Here is a 22,676-nt window from a genome sequence, read left to right on the forward strand (position 1 = left end):
GTTGAAATATGATTTTTTAAAAATGACATTAATTCAGGCAGCATCCTTTCTTCTCTTCAGGTCTCCATTCCTGGAATTATCCCAGTTTGCAGGTTATCAGTTGTATGGTGATGAGGAGGTCCCAGCAGGTGGCATTATTACAGGCATTGGGAGAGTGTCAGGGTGAGTATTCTGCCTACGGCCAACCACATGGGTCAGGAAGAGGGCCGGCGATGAGGCACGAGCAGCCAGCACCCACTGCTTTGTGTGTGAGCAGGCAAGTGTTACACTAGTGGTATTATTTAGGACTGAGGCTTCCTAACCAGGCGGGTGTTGCATTCATCCGTGGAGATTTAGGGGCAGACATTAAAGGGAAAACCCCTAGCAGTGACTGGGGGACCCAGTCCAGACCGACATGCTTAATCAGTATGTGTAGTTTTCCAAGATTGTGCAGGTGATCTGTTGCACATCTAGAGTGAAAACCACTGTGCTAGAGGAGTAGTTTCTACATGTGGTCCCTAGGGAGCATCAGCATCACCTGAGAACTTGTTAGAAATGTCAATTATCAGGTCTTCCCAAGAAGTACTGAATCAAATTCTGGGTGTGGGGCCCTGAAATCAGTGTTTCAACAAGCTCTCTAAGTTCTTGAAAGCTAATGTTTGAGAACCACTGTAGACTTAGGGACTCTAGATTGCTAGATGTGGCATTTATTTGTATATATGTACGTATGACCTTGCAGTTACCATGCCAGGTACTGTAGTAAACACTTCCCACTGACTGCTTGTCTCAGTCGTCTCCACAGGTCTGTGAGAAGGGGTACTGTTATAGTCACCTCCATTCTGCAGACAAGGAAACTGGCTTAGAGAGTTAAATAACTTGCCCAAGGTCAAACCACTGGCAAAACTCGGCTTTGAGGTTAAGCAGGTGGACCCTGAGCCTGATGCAGTTGCATTTGAGTCAGAGTCTAGTTTATGATGCATGTTCCTCCACCTTCTCCCCATGGTCTGTGCCCTCAGGGGAGGTGCGACTTCCGGCCATTCACCATGGTTGCTTCTTGCTTGCTTCCTTCCTTAACGCCCAAACCTACCCCATGGCTCTTTGCCACTTGTACTTTGCGTAACGTTCACCCAGTGTGGAGACGTTTCTTTCCTTGGAATCTTAGAGGACACTTAAAAATAAACTTTAAAAAAATGATAATGCAGAATTAAACTAAATTTATAGATCATAATGAAGGAAGAGAGTTATGCTTAATTATACCTCCAGGCATAATGACTGTCAACATGTTGGAACATGCTCTTCTACTTTTCCTATGATATACTAATTTTTTCGTATTGTTTATGCTTTTATACCTTTTATTATTTTCTGGCTTCATGCCTTGTTCTCAGTTTAGTCAAGTTCTTGATTTGGAAGGAGATTGAATTACACTTGAAAATGGTACAGGTTCAGGAGTCATCATCCTCAGTGAGAATCTTGGCTCCAGCATTTTGTAGCACTTTGACCTTTAGCAGATTGCTTTGACCTCTCAGTACCTTGTCTGTAAAATACGATTCATTATAAAATGGAATAATAATAGTAGCTATTGGAGAGGATTGTGAGATTAGATGAGAAGATTAAATGAGTCAAGTGAAATGTTTAGGATAGTGCTAGCATGTAGTAACAAGTTAATAAATGATGCCTGTTAAAAACTACCATTTCCAGCATATAGTAGGAATTACTGGATAAGAGAGTGATGAGAGTTATACAAAAAGCCAGAATCAGAGGGGAGAAACATTCACCCCAAATCCTATCATCTAACTTATCAAACATCTTATTTTCTGTTTCTCTCAACTTATTGACCATATCCTCCAGTCCTTCTGGAAATCTTGTTGGTCCTGCTCAGAAATATATCTCAGGTCCCTCCACTTTTCTCATCTCCACTGCTACTACTTCAGTCCAGGCTATCCTGTCTCTCACCTGGTCTACCACGGTGACTAGACTGAGTAACTGGTCTACCAGCTTCCTTCTGCTGCTTCCCTGTGATCAGTTTTCCACATAGCATCCAAAGTGATCTTAAAAAAAAAAATTGCAGCTCTGATCATTTAAGTACTGCCCTGCTTAAAACCTTCCAGCTACTTCTTGTTGCTCTTGAAGTTATCTTGTGTGTTATTTTGGTTCCAAGGCCCTACATGATCTGGCTTTTTGCTCTCTCTTCAGCTCACTTTATTTCCTACCACTTTTCATAGTCTCATTGCGTTTCTGATAGTTCTTTGAACTTGTCAGCTTTCTATATTGCCCAGGACTTTTGTACTTTTCCTTTCCCTTGTGAAATGGCTGACTTCTTCTTTTCTTTTACCTCTCAGCTCAAATATCCCCTTCTCAGAGTCTTTCTCAGATGTTTCTGTCTGAGCAAGCTCCTAGTTCACTAGTCTGTCACAACATCCTATTTATTTCCTGAAGTACTCATTGTCCTCTAATGATCTTGTTTAATTTGTTTGATTTTTTTTTTTTTCACTGTCTTCCCCCTCCATGGAATACAAACTTCATGAAGGGCAGGACTTTGTATTTTTCAACTCTGGTGTCTAGACCACTGCCTGGCATGTAGTAGGCATTCAATAGATATTTCTTAAATCAGTGTACATTTTATGATCACAGCACAGAGAGAATTTAGTGCTTTGCTATATTAAGTGTTTTTTTGACGTTTATAACTTTCATTGGTTTGTCGTGTGCTATCAATTTGTAACCATAGAAACATTGTTAGACTCTTCTGTTTCCCCCCAATTTTTGCTATTTTAAAACACAGTATAGTAAATGGATGTCTTGGTGCATATAATATTTTCCTCTTTTAATTATTTCTTTAGTTCCAAGAAATGGAAATATTTAAATGGACTAATAATTTTAATGTAGTTAATACAAATCTTTTGAAAATATGGGCTGTTTTAATTGCTGCCAGTATTCACCTTATGTAAGTGTACTAGGTATTTTTTATGTTGTTGTTTGTTTTTGCTTTATTTGCACCCCACCTAATTACAAAGAATAGTTACAACTGTTGACAAAATGTCATAAAATAGCAGAAGATGGCATAAATAAAAAATAAGACTGAAGTTAGGGGAAAAAATGAGGCTGGAGTCAAAACCTAGGAATAATATAATTCTTCCTAAGATGACTAACATTAATCTAAGACATCTGTTGGAGATCTAAGAATTTTGCTGGCAATTCTCAAGTCATTCACTTGACTTGACATGAGTAATATCCTGTCAGACCATTCTAGGCTGGAGAAGGTTAGATGTTCCCTACCCTCCCTGCTCTTGCTTTAGGATCATGAGTCAACTACACAGAAACATCCATTCCTAAGAGTACAGTTGTACTCTTGGTATTGAGAGTAGACAGGCAGTGGTGAGTGAATGAGCAGGTGAGTCCCTGTTCTTTACTGCATGATCATGATCATTGACAGTGTCAGCCTGGAACTTTTCAGCTAAGGCCATTAAAAAAGTCATTTAACTCTTTTATACCTTTAATGCTCTTTTATACATTTTTGGGTAGTGTTAGAGATACTGATTTAGGCTCCACGATAAGTTCTGAAATCGACACCAAGAAAACCTGTCATATGGAATTTATTTATAAACCAGTTTAGCATCAAGGGACCAGTTTTGCCTCCAGTAGTAGCTAGCTGAAGAGGAATTGAGCTGTAGCCCTCCTGGCAAATTCAGATTCCTCACCATGGCTTATGAGGTCCTATAAGATGTGATCCCTGCCTTCTTTCCTTGCCTTACCGTTTTACGTGTAACCTGTCAGCCACCCTGGTCTTGCTGTTTCTTGCACGTGCTAAACTCATTTTTACCCTATGACCTGTATACAAGCTCTTTCTCTGCATGAAATGTTCTTCATTTGGTTCTTGGAGTGCCTGGCTTCTTCTTATCCACTCAGATTTCCCGTGCCCAGTGCTTCGGAACATGCACTCTAAGGCCAGACTACATGGACTCAACTCCTGGCTATATTGCTTGGTAGTTGGTGACCGTGGGCCGGTTGCTTAATTTCTCTCTGCCTGTTTTCCCATCTGTAAAGGAGGGTTTATGGAAAGCCCAAGAACAGTAGCTGGTACCTAGAGACTGTCATACAAGTATGGGCTGCTGCTGCTGTTGTTGTTATTCCTTGACTGTTCTACCCGAACATAGCCACCACCACAATTACCTTGTTTTATTATACCCTTTACCTTGCTTTATTATATCCTATTTTATGACTAGTAATAATAATAATTGTAGAAATTGTATTACCTTGTTTTATTATTCCTTCATAGCCCTTGCAGTCAGATTATCTTTGTGTATTTGTTGTTTATCATTTACTTCCCCTAACTGATCCTCCCCATTAGAATGGAAACTCCATGAAATCAGGAAGCTTGCCCTCCTTGTTCACCTGTGTCCTTAATACCTAGAATGGGACGTGGCACATAGAAGGCTCTGAAAAAAATATTTGTTGGGTGAAAGAATGGATGACAGGAATTAACTTAGAGGCCAAATTATCTGTTGTGGTTATTTTCAGAATGACATAGTGAAATTGTATCATACGTACAGGACAATGCTGTGTTGTTGTTTTCTCTAGCTGGGGGTAGGAGTGGAGTCCTCCTTATTCCACAGAGATATTGAAGAGACAGAGAGATAGGGGCCAGAGCACCGCCTTGTGTAGTTCCATTGCAAATTTTAAACTTTGTAATTAGAAATCTTCTCACAGACACCCGCTCTCTGAGGTTGTTCTCTGTGAACATCAGTTGCCAGGGTTCCGTACTGCATGTGCATTTTAGCTCATGAGACTCCCTTGGCAAGGGCCAAGGCAAGACCAATTTTGCCTTTTCACTAGAGCTGCTCTAGTGTTGAATATTATGACTGAACAAGACTTCAGTCATTTAAAAGGTACAGAGTAGTCCTTCACTGTAATTTAAATGGACCTTTCTTACATAATTCGTATGATTGAATACTGCCAGCACTCCTTCTCTGGCAAATGATTGATACTCAAACTAGTTTAAACAAAAAAAGAATTTATTGACTCTCTTAACTGGTAAGTTAGGGCATAGCTGGATCTAGGAGCTCAAACAGGGTTATCGGGTCACTGGCTGGTTTTGGTTTTGTTCCTAGATGGTCTGTTCGAGCCCCAGTGCAGAGCTGGCCAGGCATCCTGGGCTTCTGTTCTGTAGGCTCAGCTGCTGCAGCAGAGGGAGAGCCCCTAAGGGAACGGACAGGGACCAAAGCCCATTGCTGAGCCGCAGTTGGGGTCGGAGTGGACAGGCCTGCTTCTCGTGCTAACCTTTGAAGATGGGCTTTGGGGGCAGTCCCACTAGAACCACACGGACTAAAAATAGAGAAGAGGCATCTTCTGAAAGAAAGTTTAGTTTTGTTGCCAAAAGAATAGATCCTAGGCAGGCAAAACCAGCAGATGCTCAATACAGTATTTTTGTGGGCTAGTTTTACTTCTCATTCTGTAACATGTCTGTGACATTTTAATAAGACACATAAAAGTGGTTGTGTCTCTGGTCGAAGGTCACATATGTAGCAAGTGGCAGAGCCAGAATTTCAGCCTCGCTTTGTCTGGCTTCATAGCCTGGGCTCTTCCCTGTACCGGCGGTTCCTAAGCTGTTCTGGTGCAGCCCCCCAGGACAGGGAGGTGTGACCGTACTCTGGAGGTGTGGGCTTATGGCCCGGCAGCCCGCCGTAAGCCTAAATTCCTTTCGAAGTCCTAGTTTGTTTAATGTTAAAGTCATTAAAAATTTTCATCCCACTCTGTAAAATGTTAATTATAATATAGAGAAAGGCTTTAAATGACCTGGTGAATAAAACTGATGCTCCAAGGAGAGGAGCCCTGGTGTCTCGTGGTGAGCATTGCTGCTGGCTACATACCTAATAAAATGTATGGCACTTCCTGTGGCCGCAGGCTCAGATACCGTTCCCTACTTCATTCTCAGCGAGGATTCAGTGAGGTACTTTTTAGATATCCAGAGAATATAAAGTGAGGTAACAAAAACATCATAAATATAAGATTAAATTGTGTAAAGACCACACTGCTGTTCTCTCAAGTTTCAAGTGAGCCTCTAATCTTTCGGTTTCCTGGCAGTATGAAGCAGCCTCCCTTACTGGCCCCCAGGATCCTCGTCATTCACTTCCCTGCTCCTTGTGTGTTACTGGTGGGCCGTGGTTTTGGTGAGAAAGGACACCACTGATGACTCATTATAGTATACGTTTTCAGTATACCGTTCTGAAGTTTACACCTATTATTACTTTAAGCAAGAAAGATGTTATATTTTAAACTTCTTTTTTGTTTTATAGAAAAGCGAATGGTGGTAACATGAAGAACTTCTGAAATATGAAAAACAAATACATGGATCAGTTTTTATTTTTGAAAATTACATTCCTGAAAGGAAATTTTTAAGGTTTATCATGAGGGATTTTTCTCTCCCTGAGTCTTAGATTTTTATTTTGTTTTGTTTTGTATCATTACCTTGTTAGGACACTTTCATTCAAGAGCCATTATGAAATGTAGCTTAGGTTGTTAGTTTTTCACTACTTAGATGGGGTAATGATTCTTTAAAAATAAACATGAGTTTGTAAACTTGTTAAAAGTGATTCATTTTATATCATATTATATCAATGAAATGTGAACTGTGATTAAAGTTTTTTTATCATAAGATTGTCTACTTACTAATGGCCATCACTAGAAGTTGCACGTTGTATTGGAGTGTCTTGTAATGAGATGTAATTGCTCTTTACTTTGAAGAAATCTCTCATACTGTTTTTCCAATCAAATTTCTGCCTTTCAGAGTAGAATGCATGATTGTTGCCAATGATGCCACCGTCAAAGGAGGTACCTACTACCCAGTGACTGTGAAAAAGCACTTACGAGCACAAGAAATTGCGATGCAAAACAGGCTCCCCTGCATTTACTTGGGCAAGTCACAAGAATTGTAAAATAAACTATAATTAGGTAGAAAAATACCAGATTGTTTGGAAGGCTATATCTTTGACATCATCGTGGGTATCTTTAAAAACTGTTGGTTTCACCCATAATTATAAAAGAAATGCATATTCTTTGCTGAAAACTCTGGGAGAAAAAATAAGCAAGAACTACGCATAATAACATCCCTAAGGGGGAATTCTGACAATATTTTGTTGTTTGCCATTTTTTCCTCTACATGTGTGGTTTTTTTCTTCTATATGTTTTGTTTTTCTGTTCACCATAATGAGTTCAAACTATGAAAAATAATAGCTAGTATTGATGGATCTCTTGAGTGCCAGGTACTGTGTTAAATGCTTGAGTATGTACATAATTTGAGCAGACGTACTTTAAAGGAATTTAGTTTTCAATGAAAGTATATTTATATTTAAATCTAAAGACATTTCAAAAAGAATATAAAAGCAAGGCAGTTTAAAATTGGCACTTCCTGGATTTTAGTTTAATTTGTGAAGATGCCAGTATATATTGTTCATTTATGTGGAAATTTGAATAGGTACTGATGTGATATTTTTTTCCGTGAAAGTGAATTTACCTGATTGACTCAGCCTGTGAACTGCTTTGCATGTATCGAAAACAGCAAATGAGGCCCTCCTGCTTGCAGGCGCTGTGCCCAAACTGTAGGGGTACAGTGAAGGGTGTTTTCTTGTCCCTGTCTTCCTCGTAGTGAATTGGAGACAGAATATAATGTATTAAATAACAATACAAGACTTAACGGTTGCAGGCAAGGGTGGTAAGGTATAAGACTAGCTACCTTTGTCACATTCACTGTGTGCTTTCATAGCATGTGCTGAACTGAGTGCTCTACATAGATTACTTAGTGTCATCTCAGTAATTCTGTGGGATAGGTGCTATTATCTTCTCTTCACAGGTGGGGAAACCGAGGCATAGAATGGGTAAGAAACACACCTGTAATCACACAGCCGTGAAGCAATGAAGCTCTGTTTTGAACTCAGCTGACATTCTTTTCCACCACTCTAATCTGCAGTAAAGATAGCACCAGAAGGCAGCATGTGATGAAATGGTCACATGAACTCTGTAGATGATTTTTGTATTGTTTTAAAAGAGAGAAAGATCCATCATTAGCTGAACTGGTTAAGGATTTTGGGGGCTTCTGAGGCTTTAGCTAATCCTCAAAGGAGAGAAAGTCCTAAACTTTTCAAGTGGAATTTTGCACTGGGTAGGGGAGCCTCAGGTGTTTGAGGAAAACAGTAAATTCTTTTGGCTGCTTTGGGGGATTGGAGAAAGAGGCTGGAGAATAGTTCAGAAGGATGGGGCCAATTTTTTGCGAATGTGGTTATGAACTGATGCTGTCGTTGAGACAAGTCTTCCTGTGTGTAGCTGTTTTGTTCATAGGAAGGTGCTTATTTCTGTTATTCTCCTTGTCTTCAGTTGACTCAGGAGGGGCAAACTTACCTCGACAAGCAGGTGTATTTCCAGATCGAGATCACTTTGGACGCATATTCTATAATCAGGCAGTTATGTCTTCTGAAAGTATTACGCAGGTAATTTCTTGTTAATGAGATGTGTTACTTTTTGCTTCAAATGTCTTTGATCTAGGTACTCTCAGATGATTTAAAACAGAATTTAATACAGAATTTAGTCTTTTTCCACAGAAAAAACCTTTCCATCTTAAGGTTATCTCCAGTCCAATACTTCTGTTAATTAGGGGAATACTGTCATTTGTAATAAAGATTATTTACCAAAGGAAAAAGAGTTTTTAAAAAGAAAGGACACTTGAGTAATTGCTTTTTTAGGACTATACTCTGAAGAAACCCTAGTATATGTATGAGGAGACGTGTACAAGAAAGTTTGTTGTAGCATTGCTTGTTATAGTGAAAGTTAAGGAACAAACTAAATGACCATTAACTGGGAGAGTTATAATACAATATTTAGCTGTTAAAATGAATGAACTAGAATTGTATGCATTAACATAGATAAGTCTCAAAAATATGTTGAGTAAAAAAATACAGTAGAATAAATGTATAGCCCATTGCTATTATGCAAATGTTAAATACATCAAATAATCTATTATTTATGTCTACACATGTTCATGGGAATGATACACTCAGCTTTAGATCAGTGGTTACCTTTGAGGTGAGAGGGAGGAGAAAAAGACAAGGTAGGAGGTATACAGAAATGTCAGCTGTACTGAAACATTTTATTCCTTTAAAAAAATTCTGAAGGAAATTTGGCCAAATGTCAAGATTTATTAAGACTGGGTATTAAGTAAAGGACAGTTATTTTACTATTGTAATCTTTTTTGTATGCTTGAAATACTTCATAATATTGTTGCAAATCCTTCGGTTTTGTTTTGTTATTGAATTTCTTAAATTTGTAGTATTTTTGTTACTAGTCTAATTAATTAGTCATCACTTGCAATTATTACATCTCTCTTCTTTATTTTCTACCAGTGCAGTAAGTCATTATTATTTACTGCATTTTTTTTTTTTTTTTTACTGTGATGTGGTGACCTTGCCTATCTCTGGGCTTTATTTCTCTAAACAGAAGCCAGCTTTGCTCAGTTTTGCATAGATGGCCCTTCCATTCGTTATCTGGCAGGAAGTTCTTATTATCTTTTGTTTTATAGGGAAAATTAGCCCTTTTAAGCTGGTACTGTAATTTATATGGCTATACTAACCTTACATTAGTTTCGCACGGCTGCCGTAACAAATGACCGCAAATGTTGTGGCTTAAAATAACAGAAATGTGTTCTCTAAAGTTCTGGAGGCTAGATGTCTGAAATCAAGGCGGCAGCAGGGCCGTGCTCCCTCAGAAAGCTCAAAGGAAGCTTCCATTCCTTGCCTCTTTGAGTTTCTGATGCGCCCACATCCTGTTGGCTTGTGCTGTGTAGCTCCAGTCTCTGCCTCAGGCTTCCTATGGCCTTCTCCTCTGTGTGCCTGTGTCATCTTCTCTTCTCTCCCTTCTAAGGACACTTGCTGCTGGATTTAGGGTAATGCACCTGGGTAATCTAGAATGGTCTTATCTCTAGGTCCTTAACTTAATTATATCTGCAAAGACTTTTTGAATAAGGTCACATTTACACATTCTGGAAATTCAGGTGTGCACATATTTTTTGAGTGGGTGGGGCACTCAGTCCACAGTAGACCTCTGCCACCTTGCACACTTGTTCTTTGCTCTTTCTGTTCATGTAACTTATATGGAAACTGTATAGAACATCACCCATTTATTTATGGAGAACTACTGTAAGCCAGGCACTGTACTGGTGAATAAAACCAGGTAGGGTTTCTGCTCCTGTCAACCTGAAGCTTGAAGGGCTTTAAAAATGAGGTCTTTTTAAAATTAAAAGTGTCCTTGTATTGTTGAATAAGCAGTACATGCTTATGATAAAAAAATCTAAAATGTCTAAAGGGCATTTGACTGAATGCTTTTGCTTTTGCCTCTTTAATTATTATTTACTAAAAATTTTAACATCAGTATTTCTTTAACTGAACCACTTCTCTTAGCATTTATCTTTTATATTTCACTCTAGTAAGTTTATGGTTAAGGTTTGCCTTCCTATATTCTTATGAACCTCGTGGAATTTAAAAAAGAAATCTAATTGTTACTGTATTCTGTCCTCTGTGGTGCCTCTTTTCATCTTTTCCCCAGTATGTGAACTCTGAACCTGATAACTACACTGGAGCGATTGCTTCGTACATTACTGGAAAAGTCAGGATATGTGTGAGCGCTGTTCTCTTGAAAACACTACTGCTTACTGTGTCTTTTTCATCCTGGAAAGAATTGTGCCTCTTTTTCTCCAAGGCTGAACTTGTCACTTATAATCTTAATACTGGTGCCTCCTTTGTGCTTCATCATTTATCCCCTTTCTCTCTTTTACTTTAATATTTTTGCGTCCACTTAATTGTGTTTCCTCAGAGCTAATAATCATGTTGACTTCCTCTTTTTTTAAAAGGGGAAAGTACCAAAAATGATGCCAAAAGAAAAGGACCTTTTCTAGCTTCTGCTATTCCTTGATGGTTTTCTTCCTCCCTGAATTACCAGATCCTTCCTTCCTGACCACTCTCTCTCCTTAGAACCTTGCTTCCCCCAGAGGGTCCCACATACCTCCTGGAGACCAGGTTCTCACTCGCACAACCTCTTGGTTTTGTCATTTTTTCCTTTTCCTGAAGTTCTACCTTAGGCTTCATGCCACTAGTTTCGTTCTTCTACTCGCTTTATGTAATCCTCCCAACTGCACCCAAGAACTTGTCCTTAATGGTTCACTGAAATCTCATGACATCCCTGTCATTTCCAGGATCTTTCTCTGGTCCTGGCCTCCCTCCACACCTCTGCTTACCCTTAGAGGTTCTGTTGTTTGTGTGGGTTTTCTGCTGGTACCATAGGTTCAGACTAGACATGCACACTTAGCTGATCCTGCTTGTTTGTTCATTCATCTGCATTCCTGCTGGCTGTTGATGGTACTTCTTTCTTGTTCTTTTCCCTAGGATTGAAACTTCGATGTTACCCTCAACTCTTCTGCTTTTTCCTCTAATTAATCCTTTTAGGTCAGAAAGATATCTCTTCCTGATTTTTGTTATTTCCAGGAGCTCCTTTGATGCTGGGCAGTAGTAAACACATAAGAACCCTTTGATGAATGAAGTCATACTGATTTTTACCTTTGGGTTGGTCCTCTCCCCTCCTTTCCTACTGCCATCCCCATAGGTAGTTCAGGCCTTTTCTGTCCATTGTACACATTACTACACACTTAGTAGGTTATTCTTTATCTAGTTCCCTCATTCCAAACCATATTTTCAATAAAACAAACTTCAGACTTCTGGTAGCCTGGTACTTAAGACCTCATGTGATCTGGTTCCAACCTAACTTTCTAGCCGTATTGCTCGTGCACCGTAAACTGCTGTCAGTCTGAATCACTCACTGTTCATATGCACCATGCCTTTATAAGTTTCCGCAATTCAAATGGGTTGGTCAAAATCTCTATTTTCCAAGGCACATCTCTGGGGCCAACTTTTTCAGGAAAGCTTCCTAGAATCCCTTACCGGAAGTAATCTTTTCCTCCTCCCAACTCCCATAATTTTGGGGCTAACTATACCTTACTAATGGCATTTATCCCTTTCATCTAGACATATCCTGACTAACTTCCCTTACTAGAGTCTAAGCTACTTGAGATTAGAGACAATAGCAATTAATGTTTATGTCTTAACACATTTACTTACTTAATAATTTATTAAGAATGAAACTCCTTGTAAGTATTAAAGTGATACCTAACATGCTGAATAGTTCTATTTCCTCTATTATAATGTACATTTTATTATTTTTTTAAGATTTTGGCTTCGATGGACTGTTAAAAATAATTTTTTTGTATTTTACTACATAGGCAGTCACTATTATAACAGCATTTATGTTGTGTGTGCATTTTGATAGTGAGCCCTGCTTGTTCCCTTACTTGTTCAGTTCCTGTTTTCCTCCCCAATTTTGGTTTCTATTTAATATTATTAACCTTGCCCGTTGTAAATGCCTTTATCCACTGATTTCTAAGAAGTATGTCTCTTGACAGTCATATCTCTGTTCCTTCCTATATTTGTGTAGCTGTAAAGATGTGTCTAGCTTCCTACAGACCTTCCAGGTTAAATGATTTCATTTTTGCACTTGAGAAAAGACAGTCAACTAGGTAGTTATCTTTGTATTCTCTTCTGTTTCATGTTTCCTTACTTTCTAGTAGATTTTAGGACCCCTTGTTTGTTTTTCAAGTTTAAAGACTTGGTGTATTGGTGTCCAGTGGTCTTTCTTTGAGCCCATGTGCTGAGGATACCTTCTCTGTTCCTTCTCTAAATCCTTGCCCAATACCAGGATGTCTTGGAGAGGTGCTTCTTTTATTTTCCTTATGTGGTTCCCATGTTGCTACCTTTTTAACTGTGAGACTTAAAATTCTCTTCAGAAGTGGGATCTTCGTGCTTCTTTTCTTTGAGTCTTCCATTACTATGCATTTCCTCCCCAGGAATGTGAATAGCTTTATTTAAATAAGAAAGAATCAGAAAGAAGGACAGGTAAGTATGTTGCTTTGTGTTAATTTTTATAGTCTAGTGAGAGTCTAGTCTAGACTGATCTTGGCTCTGATGCTTTAAATCTTTTTTGTTTTACTGTTACCCTTACTATACCAGCAACAGATGTTTTTGCTTTTACTAACAGTTTATTTGTTCTGAAATAAATGCTGTTCATCCAGCCATGCTTAGTTGCAGCTTCTCAGGCCTTTCTCTTTTTTTCTATTTTGTGTTTCTGCCTGTTTGTTCTTTTTGGGGATGTACTTAAGATTATTCTCGTGTCCATCTTTTCCTCTTTTCTAACTTTCTCCCTCTTCCTCCCTTGGCTTAGCTTATTTGTTTTTCCCTGTTTGTTTGTTTATCTATTTATTTAATTGAAGTATAGTCAGTTTACAATGTTGTGTCAATTTCTGGTGTACAATGTAATGTTTCAGTCATATGTATACATATATATGTATTTGTTTTCATATTGTTTTTCATTATAGGTTACTATAAGATATTGAATATGGTTCCCTGTGCTATACATAGCTTATTATTTTTGAAATTTATTTTTTTTTGCCTCAGACCTTGGTAATTGTTTTGAGGGCCTCAGTTAGGATAAACACTGTAAATTATTATTTAAAATGCATTTCAACCTGCTCATGAAGCCAGTTGGGGCCAGAAGGTAGAAGAAACCACTCTGATTACTTTGAGGCTCTCTGATGAAAAGACTGAGGAAGAAATAGAATGTTCTGGATAAGACAGACTTTTTGTTTTCTGTGTACATTTCATCCTATCGAGTGAGCATAGATATGCATGAGTATTCTAGGATCAGCCATGTGATCAGCTGGTATGGTTGATAATGTTCTTAAATTCTGAACTCCAGCAATTGAATTGATATGTGTGTGTATTTATGTTTTAATGGTGGCTTTTAAGGTAGAACAAGAAAAAATTATGATACAGGTAGTATTTGCTTTCCCTATTATTTTGAATTGAAAAAAGAAGTAAGATGAGAGATTTAAAAATGTATTATTATAGTTTCAGTGGCTTTTCCATCAAGCAACTAAACACCACCCCCACCTCCGCCAGGTTCTGTTACATTTATCACAGGGAACCTTTGAACTGGATAGTCTTCTGCAATTTTTCAGTGGGAAGATGGAGGTCGAGAGTTCACATAGTTTCTCAGAATTTGGTATAAAACCTCTTGACTCCGTCTCAGAGACCCTTTCTGTAGGGCAGGCTGCTGACCTGTAGTATGTAATTTGTTTTTGGAGCAATGAGAACCAGTCTCTATTTGTGCAGGCAAGACTTGGAGGGTAATGAAATTTTGTTCAAAGTTTTCTCAGGCTATTACTTCTATTTTATAGCCTCTCATTTCTTTTTCCTCAAAACTTCTCCTGTGTCTTCCGTGGTGGTGATGACAAGGATTGATACTGTCAGTTACACATCTGCTGCTTTCTTGCTCTTAATCCAAGTCTGTGAGTCGTCATGGGCCTTGTCACCCTGCAAGAGGGATCTCTTGGTTTGTCCATGTCCCAGAACAAGCTAACCTCACCGATGACGGGGTGGACCATGGCCTCTCAGTGGAGCTTGTGTGAATTCTCTTTGATTCTGATGCCACTGAGGGGCTGCATGATGTTTCTTCTGACCCGGTGCCTGGGCTGTGCCTCCAGTGCAGCCAAACGTATACCCTGAGAATGGTCAGAACAGTTTAGGGTCACACATCTTCCTTATGTCCCGAGAAAGCAGCAGAATTTTCTTTCTGGATTCCAGATCATTTGTCCAGCATGGCCTCATGTAAGGTCTTCATTGTACCACAGACGGTTGCTTCGGGACATGGTAAGTCCTCGGTGCTGTTTTGGCCCTGGGAGCCCCGTGCTTTGTGAGCCGCAGCAGCAGACACAGTGGCAGATCCCTTCTTGGTATATATTCACTCTATTTTGTGAGTGAGTGAAGGGCTCAAAATTAAATGAAGAGGAGATTGTGTGACTGGTGACTTAATAACTGTGTTCTTTTATTTAGTTTTTATTTCTGTTGTCAGAATTTGTATTAGCAGTATTAAGTCTTCTGTCTGTCAGCTACATGTGACTCGAATAGCCTCTCTTACTGATGAAAAATTTGAGAATTTTGATTCCTGTGTACTTAGTAACTCTACCTAGCCCCTGTGTATTTTTAAAAGATTTTTAACAGTTTTATTGAGATGTAATTTATTGAGATATAATTCACCTACCATAGAATTTACTCACTTAATATGTACAAATCAGTGGTTTTTCGAATATTTACAGGGTTAAATCAATTTTAGAACACTTTTGTCACCCCAGAAGGAAATGCCATACCCATTGGCAGTTACTCATTTTTATCCAATCTCTCCAGCCCCTGGTAACCACTAGTCTAATTTCTGTCTCTGTCGATTTGCTCATTCAGACATTTCATATAAATGGAATCATACAATTAAGTGCTCTTTGGTGTCTGGCTTCTTTCACTTAGCGGAGGGTTTTTATGGTTTATCCATGTCTTAATCTAGGTTTTGCCTCACTCTCTGGGGTGGTATGGGATGCTAATATAGTCTGTCTCCCATCTCTGGGGTAGAGGAACAGTTCACAGGTAGATACATTGAAGAGCAGCAACAGCAAAGTACTAGTGAACAAGGACTGTCCCAGGGCTTCAGATGTGCTTCAGCTGCAGTCACTTAAGGGAGGTGGTTTTGGATCTCTGTTGGTTATCCATTGCGGCAGAACTAATTACCCCCAAACTTCAGAGTTTAAAACAATAGCGTTTATTATCTTGCAGTTTCTGTGAGCACAGCTTAGAGGGATCTTGAGCTTTGCCCTTAGCTGGGTTGAGTGGCTGTCATCCTTTCCAGCACCGTCCCCACACTTCATTCACTTGGCTATTGGCAGGATTCAGTCCTTTGCAGGATTCCCTCAGTTCCTTACAAGCTGTTGTGGGTTCTCTGCTACGTGGGCCTCTCCATACAGCATGTCACAGCGTGTCACCTGGCTGTATCAAAGCCAGCAAGCAAGTAGGCAAGAGAGGGGGCCAGTTAAGATGGAGGACACAGTCTTTCATACCCTGAGCACAGCAGTTACATCCCATCTCTTGCCATATTCTGTTCCTTAGAAGCATGTCACCAGGTCCACCTCACACTCCAGGGGACGGGATCACACAGGATGTGAATACCAAGAGTCTAGGATTACCGGAGGGCAGTTTTAGAAGCTGCTTGCCACAGTCTCCTACCCCTTACTGAGCAAAAGTCTTGTCCATTTGTGATGTATTAGCTGGTGTCAGAGAAGTGGATTGCTGATTTCCTTGACTGCAGAGGTTCTGTGGAGAAAAGTGTTCTGCATTTGTAGTGTTCTAGGGAATACAGTAAAATTCCCTGATGTAGATGTGCTAATCATTTGTCAGCTGTTCATTTTGAGAGCCTTTTCTATGAAATTGGCACATCTTTTCTCCACCCTGAGATGGCGGGATGGCATTTAGTTTTATTTCCCTCATTTTGTCTTAAGACATCTTGACAAAATAATTCCTCCTTCTTTGTCCTCTCCATTCCCATCCCTGCCCCCATCCTTGGTCCCGGAACACTACTTGATGGCAGTTGCTAATTCTTTTCTCTCCTGTTGCTTAACTGTCATTTTCATGGACCCTTGCTCTGTGTGTTTAGGTCTTTAGAGATTATTTTTGAAAATTATCCACCTTTATACACGTGTCATTGTGACTCTTTAGTTCCTTGACTTTTTTTGGATACTGAAATAGTTAGAGTGGTTTCTAGTGTTCTAGTACAGAGAACAAGGTGATAAGGTGAAACTGTGCCCTTTGCTCCTAATAGAAACTTAAAGAAAAGTCCATAAAATATTTCCAACTTGTAGAAAGTACAGAGAATAATAGAGCAGAACACTCAGGTACCCTCCACTTGGATTTATGAAGTACTAATCTTTCATTTGTTATGTTTTTGCCTCAAATTTTTAAATTTATTTATCACAATTCATTTATCATTTCAAAATGTTGTATTGATGGACATGTTGGTTATTTGCATATTTTTGCAATTATAAAGACTGCTATGGTGAGTGTATCCTTGGCTTATGGGCTAGAGTTTTTCTAGCCATAGATATCTTTAAAATAAACTTCTGCAGGGAGGCAGGACAAGGAGGGGAGAAGAAATAGGTTAGGGAGATTAAGAGGTACAAACTTCTATCTGCAAAATAAATGAGTCACGGTGTGAAGTGAACAGTGTGGGGAATATAGTCAGTAACTATGTGATATCTTTATTTGGTGACGTACTGTAACTAGACTTATCCTGGTGATCATTTTGAAATGTATAGAAATATCAAACCCCTGTGTTGTATAATAGTAACTATCATCATGTTGTAGGTTGATTATATTTCAAACAATCAAACAAACTCACAGAAAAAGAAATAAAATTTGTACTTACCAGAGGCAGGGGATGGGTGGAAAGAGAATTGATGAAGGCAGTCAAAAGGTACAAACTTCGATTTGTAAGATAAATAAGTACTAGAGATACAATGTATAGTATGATAATTAACACTGCTCTGTGTTATATATGAAAGTCATTAGGAGTAAGTCCTAAGAGGTTTTTTTTTAATCATAAGAAGAATATGTTTTTTCTATTTTTAAAATTTTGTATCTATATGAGATGATGGATATTAACTAAACTTACTGAGATAATCATTTCACCGTGTGTGTAGGTCACATCATTATGCTGTACACCTTAACCTTATATTATATTATAACCTTATATATATACTGGAAGAAAAAAAACTTCTGGGTGATTGATAAGTAAAACAGTAAGTAACAAACATTTCTGTAATATATTGAAAAGAAATGTTACAGCCATTTTAAATAACATTACATGAAAGAGGGAAAAATGCTTTTGTGACTGACAGCCATTTAGATGGAAAAAGGTTTACTCATGCTGCCTTTCATTCCTGGATGAATACTACTGTGAGTTTTGTTTTTTTTTTTCAAAACAACTATTTGTATGACTAGAAGGAAAACTGGTGGAATATTGGAATTTGTAGCAAAAACTGCTTTCATATTGATAATTTAAGAAAATATTCAGTATATACTTTTCTTATTTTTGTTTGTGATATTTATTCCTATCGAGGGGTAATTGGCAAATCCATATTTATTCTTTGTGTCGTACCAATCTCTAAGCAAGATTTTTTTTAGCTTATATTATGGAAAACTTCAAACACACAAAAGTAGAGAAAATAGTACTGTGAACCCTCATGTATATATACGTCACCCAATTTCTACACAGTTTACTTTCTTTTGAGCACGATTTTTAGCTGCAATGCTAACATTGGTTTTATATTTAGAAAGTATCATATTCAGTGTAACACAAAATTAACAACATTCATTTGGAGAATTATTTCATTATTCCTATGAGCTAAGTGGCAGTTGTTTAGAGGATTCATTATTAGATTTAAAAGGTATCTTTTTTTTTTTAACATTTTTTATTGATTTATAATCACTTTACAATGTTGTGTCAAATTCCAGTGTAGAGCACAATTTTTCAGTTATACATGAACATATATATATTCATTGTCACATTTTTTTCTCTGTGAGCTACAAGATCTTGTGTATATTTCCCTGTGCTATACAGTATAATCTTGTTTATCTATTCTACAATTTTGAAATCCCATCTATCCCTTCTAAAAGTTATCTTTTTAATATAGTTTTGCTAATTTATGGTTGGATTTTGAGTTTCTTCTCTCCATTAGTTGCTCAGACTAATGGTCTGTCTGACCAGTCTTCTCCTTGACAGGGAGATTGTCCACAGACTTTGTAAAGTGTGACATAAGCCCTTCAAAATGCTTTTTTTTTTTTAATAGACTTTATTCTTTTAGAGCAGTTTCTGGTTCACAGCAGAATTGAGCAGAAACCCTTCAAAATGCTTTGATATAGAAATTAGGAAGCTATTCTAAACACTTAGAGGACTCCATTTTTTAAATGAAATCCAGGGGCAAGCCAGCAGTCGCCCCTTGTACTGCAGTGCTTGTGGACTGTATAGAGCCAGAGGCTGCAATTCACTGTTTGAGCTGTGCTGCATGAGTTTCCCATGTGCTTGGATTCCAGATAGCAGTGGTCATGGGCTTCTGTACAGCAGGAGGAGCTTACTTGCCTGCAATGGCTGATGAAAACATCATTGTACGCAAGCAAGGTACCATTTTCTTGGGAGGACCCCCCTTGGTAAGATCATAATTTTTTTTGCTTCTTTTATGTAAGAACATAGTCTTGCTTGAAGTAAATTTTACATAATACAAAATTTACCATTCTAACCACTTTTAAGCATACAGTACTCTGGCATTAAGTAAATTCAGTTTGTTGTGCAACCATCACCACCACCCATCTCCAGAACTTTCTCATCATCCCGAACTGAAACTGTACCATTGAACACTAACTCCCTATCCCTCCCCCACGCCACTGCCACCTCCACTTCCCTGGCAGCCATGGTTCTACTTTGTCTATGAAGCATGGTTGCCAGGGCAGTGGAGGTGTACATTCCACATGTTGTCTTTTTGTCCATAGGTGGACTTTTGGGTTGCTTCCACTTTGGGGCTATTTGGAATAATGCTGCTGTGAACATGAGTATACAAATATCTATGTGAGTCCCTGCTTCATTTCTTTTGGTTACACTCAGAAGTGGAATTGCTGAATCATGTAATTCTGTTTATTTTTTTGAGGAGTAACTTCATTTCTTTTTATGGCTGAATAATATTGCATTGTATGGATAGGCTGCATTTTATTTATCCATTTACTGGTTGATGACAGACATTTGGGGTTTATTCCACTATTTGGATATTATGAATAATGCTGCTATGAAGGTTTATGTACAAGTTTTTATGTGGATATGTTTTCATTTCTATTGGATGTAAACCCATGAGTGTAATTGCTGGGTCTTAGGGTAACTCTAAGGTTAACATTTGGAGGAACATTCAAGCTCTCCAGAACATATTTTACATTCTTGCTAGCAGTGTGTGAGGGTTCTGATTTCTCTACATCCTTGCCAACACTTGTTATTGGGTGTCTGTTTGATGTTAGCCATCCCTGTGGGGTGTGATGTGGTACCTTGTTATGATTTTGATTTGCATTTTCCTAATTACTAATGATACTGAGCATCTTTCATGTGCTTGTTGGCCATTTGTATAACTGGCCAACTGGAAAACTGTCTATTCAGATACTTGCCCACTTTTTAATTGGGCTATTGTCTTTTTATTGTTTTAAGAATTCTTTATATGTTCTGGGTAGAATTTTCTTATCAGATAAATGATTCACTTTTGTTCGTTGGTTTGTCTTTTCATCCTCTTGATGGTATTTTCCTTTGAAGCATGAAAGTTTTAAATTTTGATAAAGTCCAGTTTTTATGTATTTTTTCTCTTTTTGCTTGTGCTTTTGGTATCCTATCTGAAGGCATTGCCTATTCCAAGGTCACAAAGATTTAATCCTTTGTTTTGTTCTAATAGTTTTGTAGTTTTAGCTCTTAACATATCTTTTCTTCTACCTCAGCTGTATTATTGTTTGACTCAAGGTCTGTAACAAGTCAGTAAATTGTTAAGTGAAAACAGCAAGGTGCTTACACATAGTGTGTTAACTTTTGTGTAAAATGGAGGTAATTATACATTTGTAAATTTGTATATGCAGAAAAAAACTCTGGAAAAGATACAGTAAGTATTTAAATGCAGAGGAGATGAGACAGGATGAAAGAGAGACTTTTGACTTTCTGAGTCTTGTGAAAACATCTTTTCAAAAAGGTTACATTCACCATTTCCTAAATTAGTTAGAATAGCTATGAGTGGTGCTCTAAATTTTTAATACTAGCAAGCTTTATGAATCACTGGTATGGCAGCTACATGATTTGCACACCCCAGTACAAAATGAAAATATGGGACCCTTTGTTCAGAAAGAAGGAGGAAAGTACTGTTAAAGTACCAAAATACAAAACATTTTCCTTTCTTCTGTGGTTCATTTACCTGTCATGGTGTTTTTATTTATTTAACGACATGCTCCCCCCTCATGCGTCCCAGCTTCCAGTGGGCCCACCACGACCCCAGAGGGTGGGCAGCTCCATGCAAGAATGTGCTTGGTACCCGGATGGGGAGTGGGCGACAGGCTAGGCTTTAGCTCCCCCTGGCCCCACCGAGCCGCCTGTTGGAGAAGCACCTCAGCGCTGCCAGCCCAGGACAGGGATGGTGCTGCTGCACTCCTCCCTGAGACACCATGGGGTGCACAGCTGACCTCTGACCCTTTGCCTATGCCAGGCCCCCACCGTAAGCAGATGTAACAGTCACTGGACAGGAAGGTAGGGCAGGACCCAGGGCCCAGGCATTAGTTGGTTCGGAAGCAGGGAGCCAAGAACCCATCCCAGGGAGCTGGTGGGAAGTAGACCGGGCAAGAGCTGAGGCTCTAAACCTCAACACACACCCTCCACTGTCCCATCAAACTTCACTTACAGAACACAAATTCAAGGATAAAATTAGGTAGAATTTCAGTAGGGTGACCACTGAGCATTAAACTCCCAAGCACAGGCCCCTTCTGAGAGTGAGACCCTTGCAACCTCACTGGCCACCTTCCCGTGATGCAGGCACTGAGGAGTTGATTATGTCATCCTTGGGTCTTCCTCACCTCCCCTTTGGTCGGCTCCATTCCAGTGATTTTCAGTAGTGCAGTCATCAGTCTCCAGTGCTTATGTCACAACATGACCCTAGACCTCAGAGCGAGAAAGAGAGAGTGGATAAAGACATGGGTAATTAGCACACCTTACAACAAAATGTTCCATTACATAAGTAAAGTCCAAGAATATTAACTAGGTAAAAAGAATGTCAAGGAAATTCTAGAACTATAATATATGTACAGTGGAGTATTATTCAGCCATAAAAAGGAATGAAGTTCTGACACATCCTTCAACATGGATGGACCTTGAAAACATTGTGCCAGACACAAAAGGACAAATACTGTACAGTCCCATGTCTATGAAATATATACAGTAGGCAAATTCATACAGACAGAAAGTAGATTAGTGGTTGCAAGGGACCAGGAAGCAGGTTGAATGGGGAGTGACTGCTAATGAGTATGGGGTTTCTTTTGGGAGCTGTGAAATGTTCTGGAATTAAGTGATGGTAATGGTCACACAACCATGTTGCTATAATAAAAAAGACTGAATTGTATGCTTTTAAATGGTGAAATTTTATGGTATATGAATTATATCTTAAAAAGTAAGTTTATTGCTTCAGAAGTCTGTCAAAGAATCATCTTTGGTTTTAGAATAGTAACGCAAATTTATTAAACAGTATGTTTAAAAGGAACTTATACTTTGATGTTAAATAAGTGTATTTTCCAAACAATTGTGTTAATTTTTAATAACTTTTATTGAGGCTTAGAGCTGCCCGAAGAGCTGCCATTTCAAACATAATCAGTTTCGAGGGATTATTAAAAAAGGTTTATTATTCTTTAACATTTCTCTAGCAACATGTGATTGCTATCATTATGTATCGTAAAGGGTGTAAACTTTCCTGGGTAGTTCTTTATTTTTCTTCAAAGAATGAGTAAAGATATGATTAAAATTTTAAAACATCTTTTTGGGAGTATAGGCTGTATCATAATAGTGAAATGATGCTAACTTTTTGAGAGAAGATTTTGTCTAAAAATCAGCGTGACAGAGTGTTCAGGGGATTCAGATTTACCTTGTACCTTAGAGAGGAGCACCACAGCAGCCGGAGAAGT

The 22,676-nt window shown here is 38.6% G+C and overlaps 1 protein-coding gene across 1 annotated transcript in view; it reads left to right on the forward strand.

The window, feature by feature from the left end:
* The window catches only part of MCCC2 (methylcrotonoyl-CoA carboxylase 2), a 56,591-nt gene that overhangs the window by 9,475 nt on the left and 24,440 nt on the right, over positions 1 to 22,676 (forward strand). The window contains exons 4-7 of the mRNA XM_006185201.3: positions 61 to 162; positions 6,761 to 6,888; positions 8,344 to 8,456; positions 19,032 to 19,145. Coding sequence (XP_006185263.2) covers positions 61 to 162; positions 6,761 to 6,888; positions 8,344 to 8,456; positions 19,032 to 19,145 — 457 coding nt within the window. The remainder of the gene's footprint in view (positions 1 to 60; positions 163 to 6,760; positions 6,889 to 8,343; positions 8,457 to 19,031; positions 19,146 to 22,676) is intronic.

This window comes from Camelus ferus, chromosome 3 (assembly GCF_009834535.1).
Source record: "Camelus ferus isolate YT-003-E chromosome 3, BCGSAC_Cfer_1.0, whole genome shotgun sequence".
NCBI classification, from domain to species: domain Eukaryota; kingdom Metazoa; phylum Chordata; class Mammalia; order Artiodactyla; family Camelidae; genus Camelus; species Camelus ferus.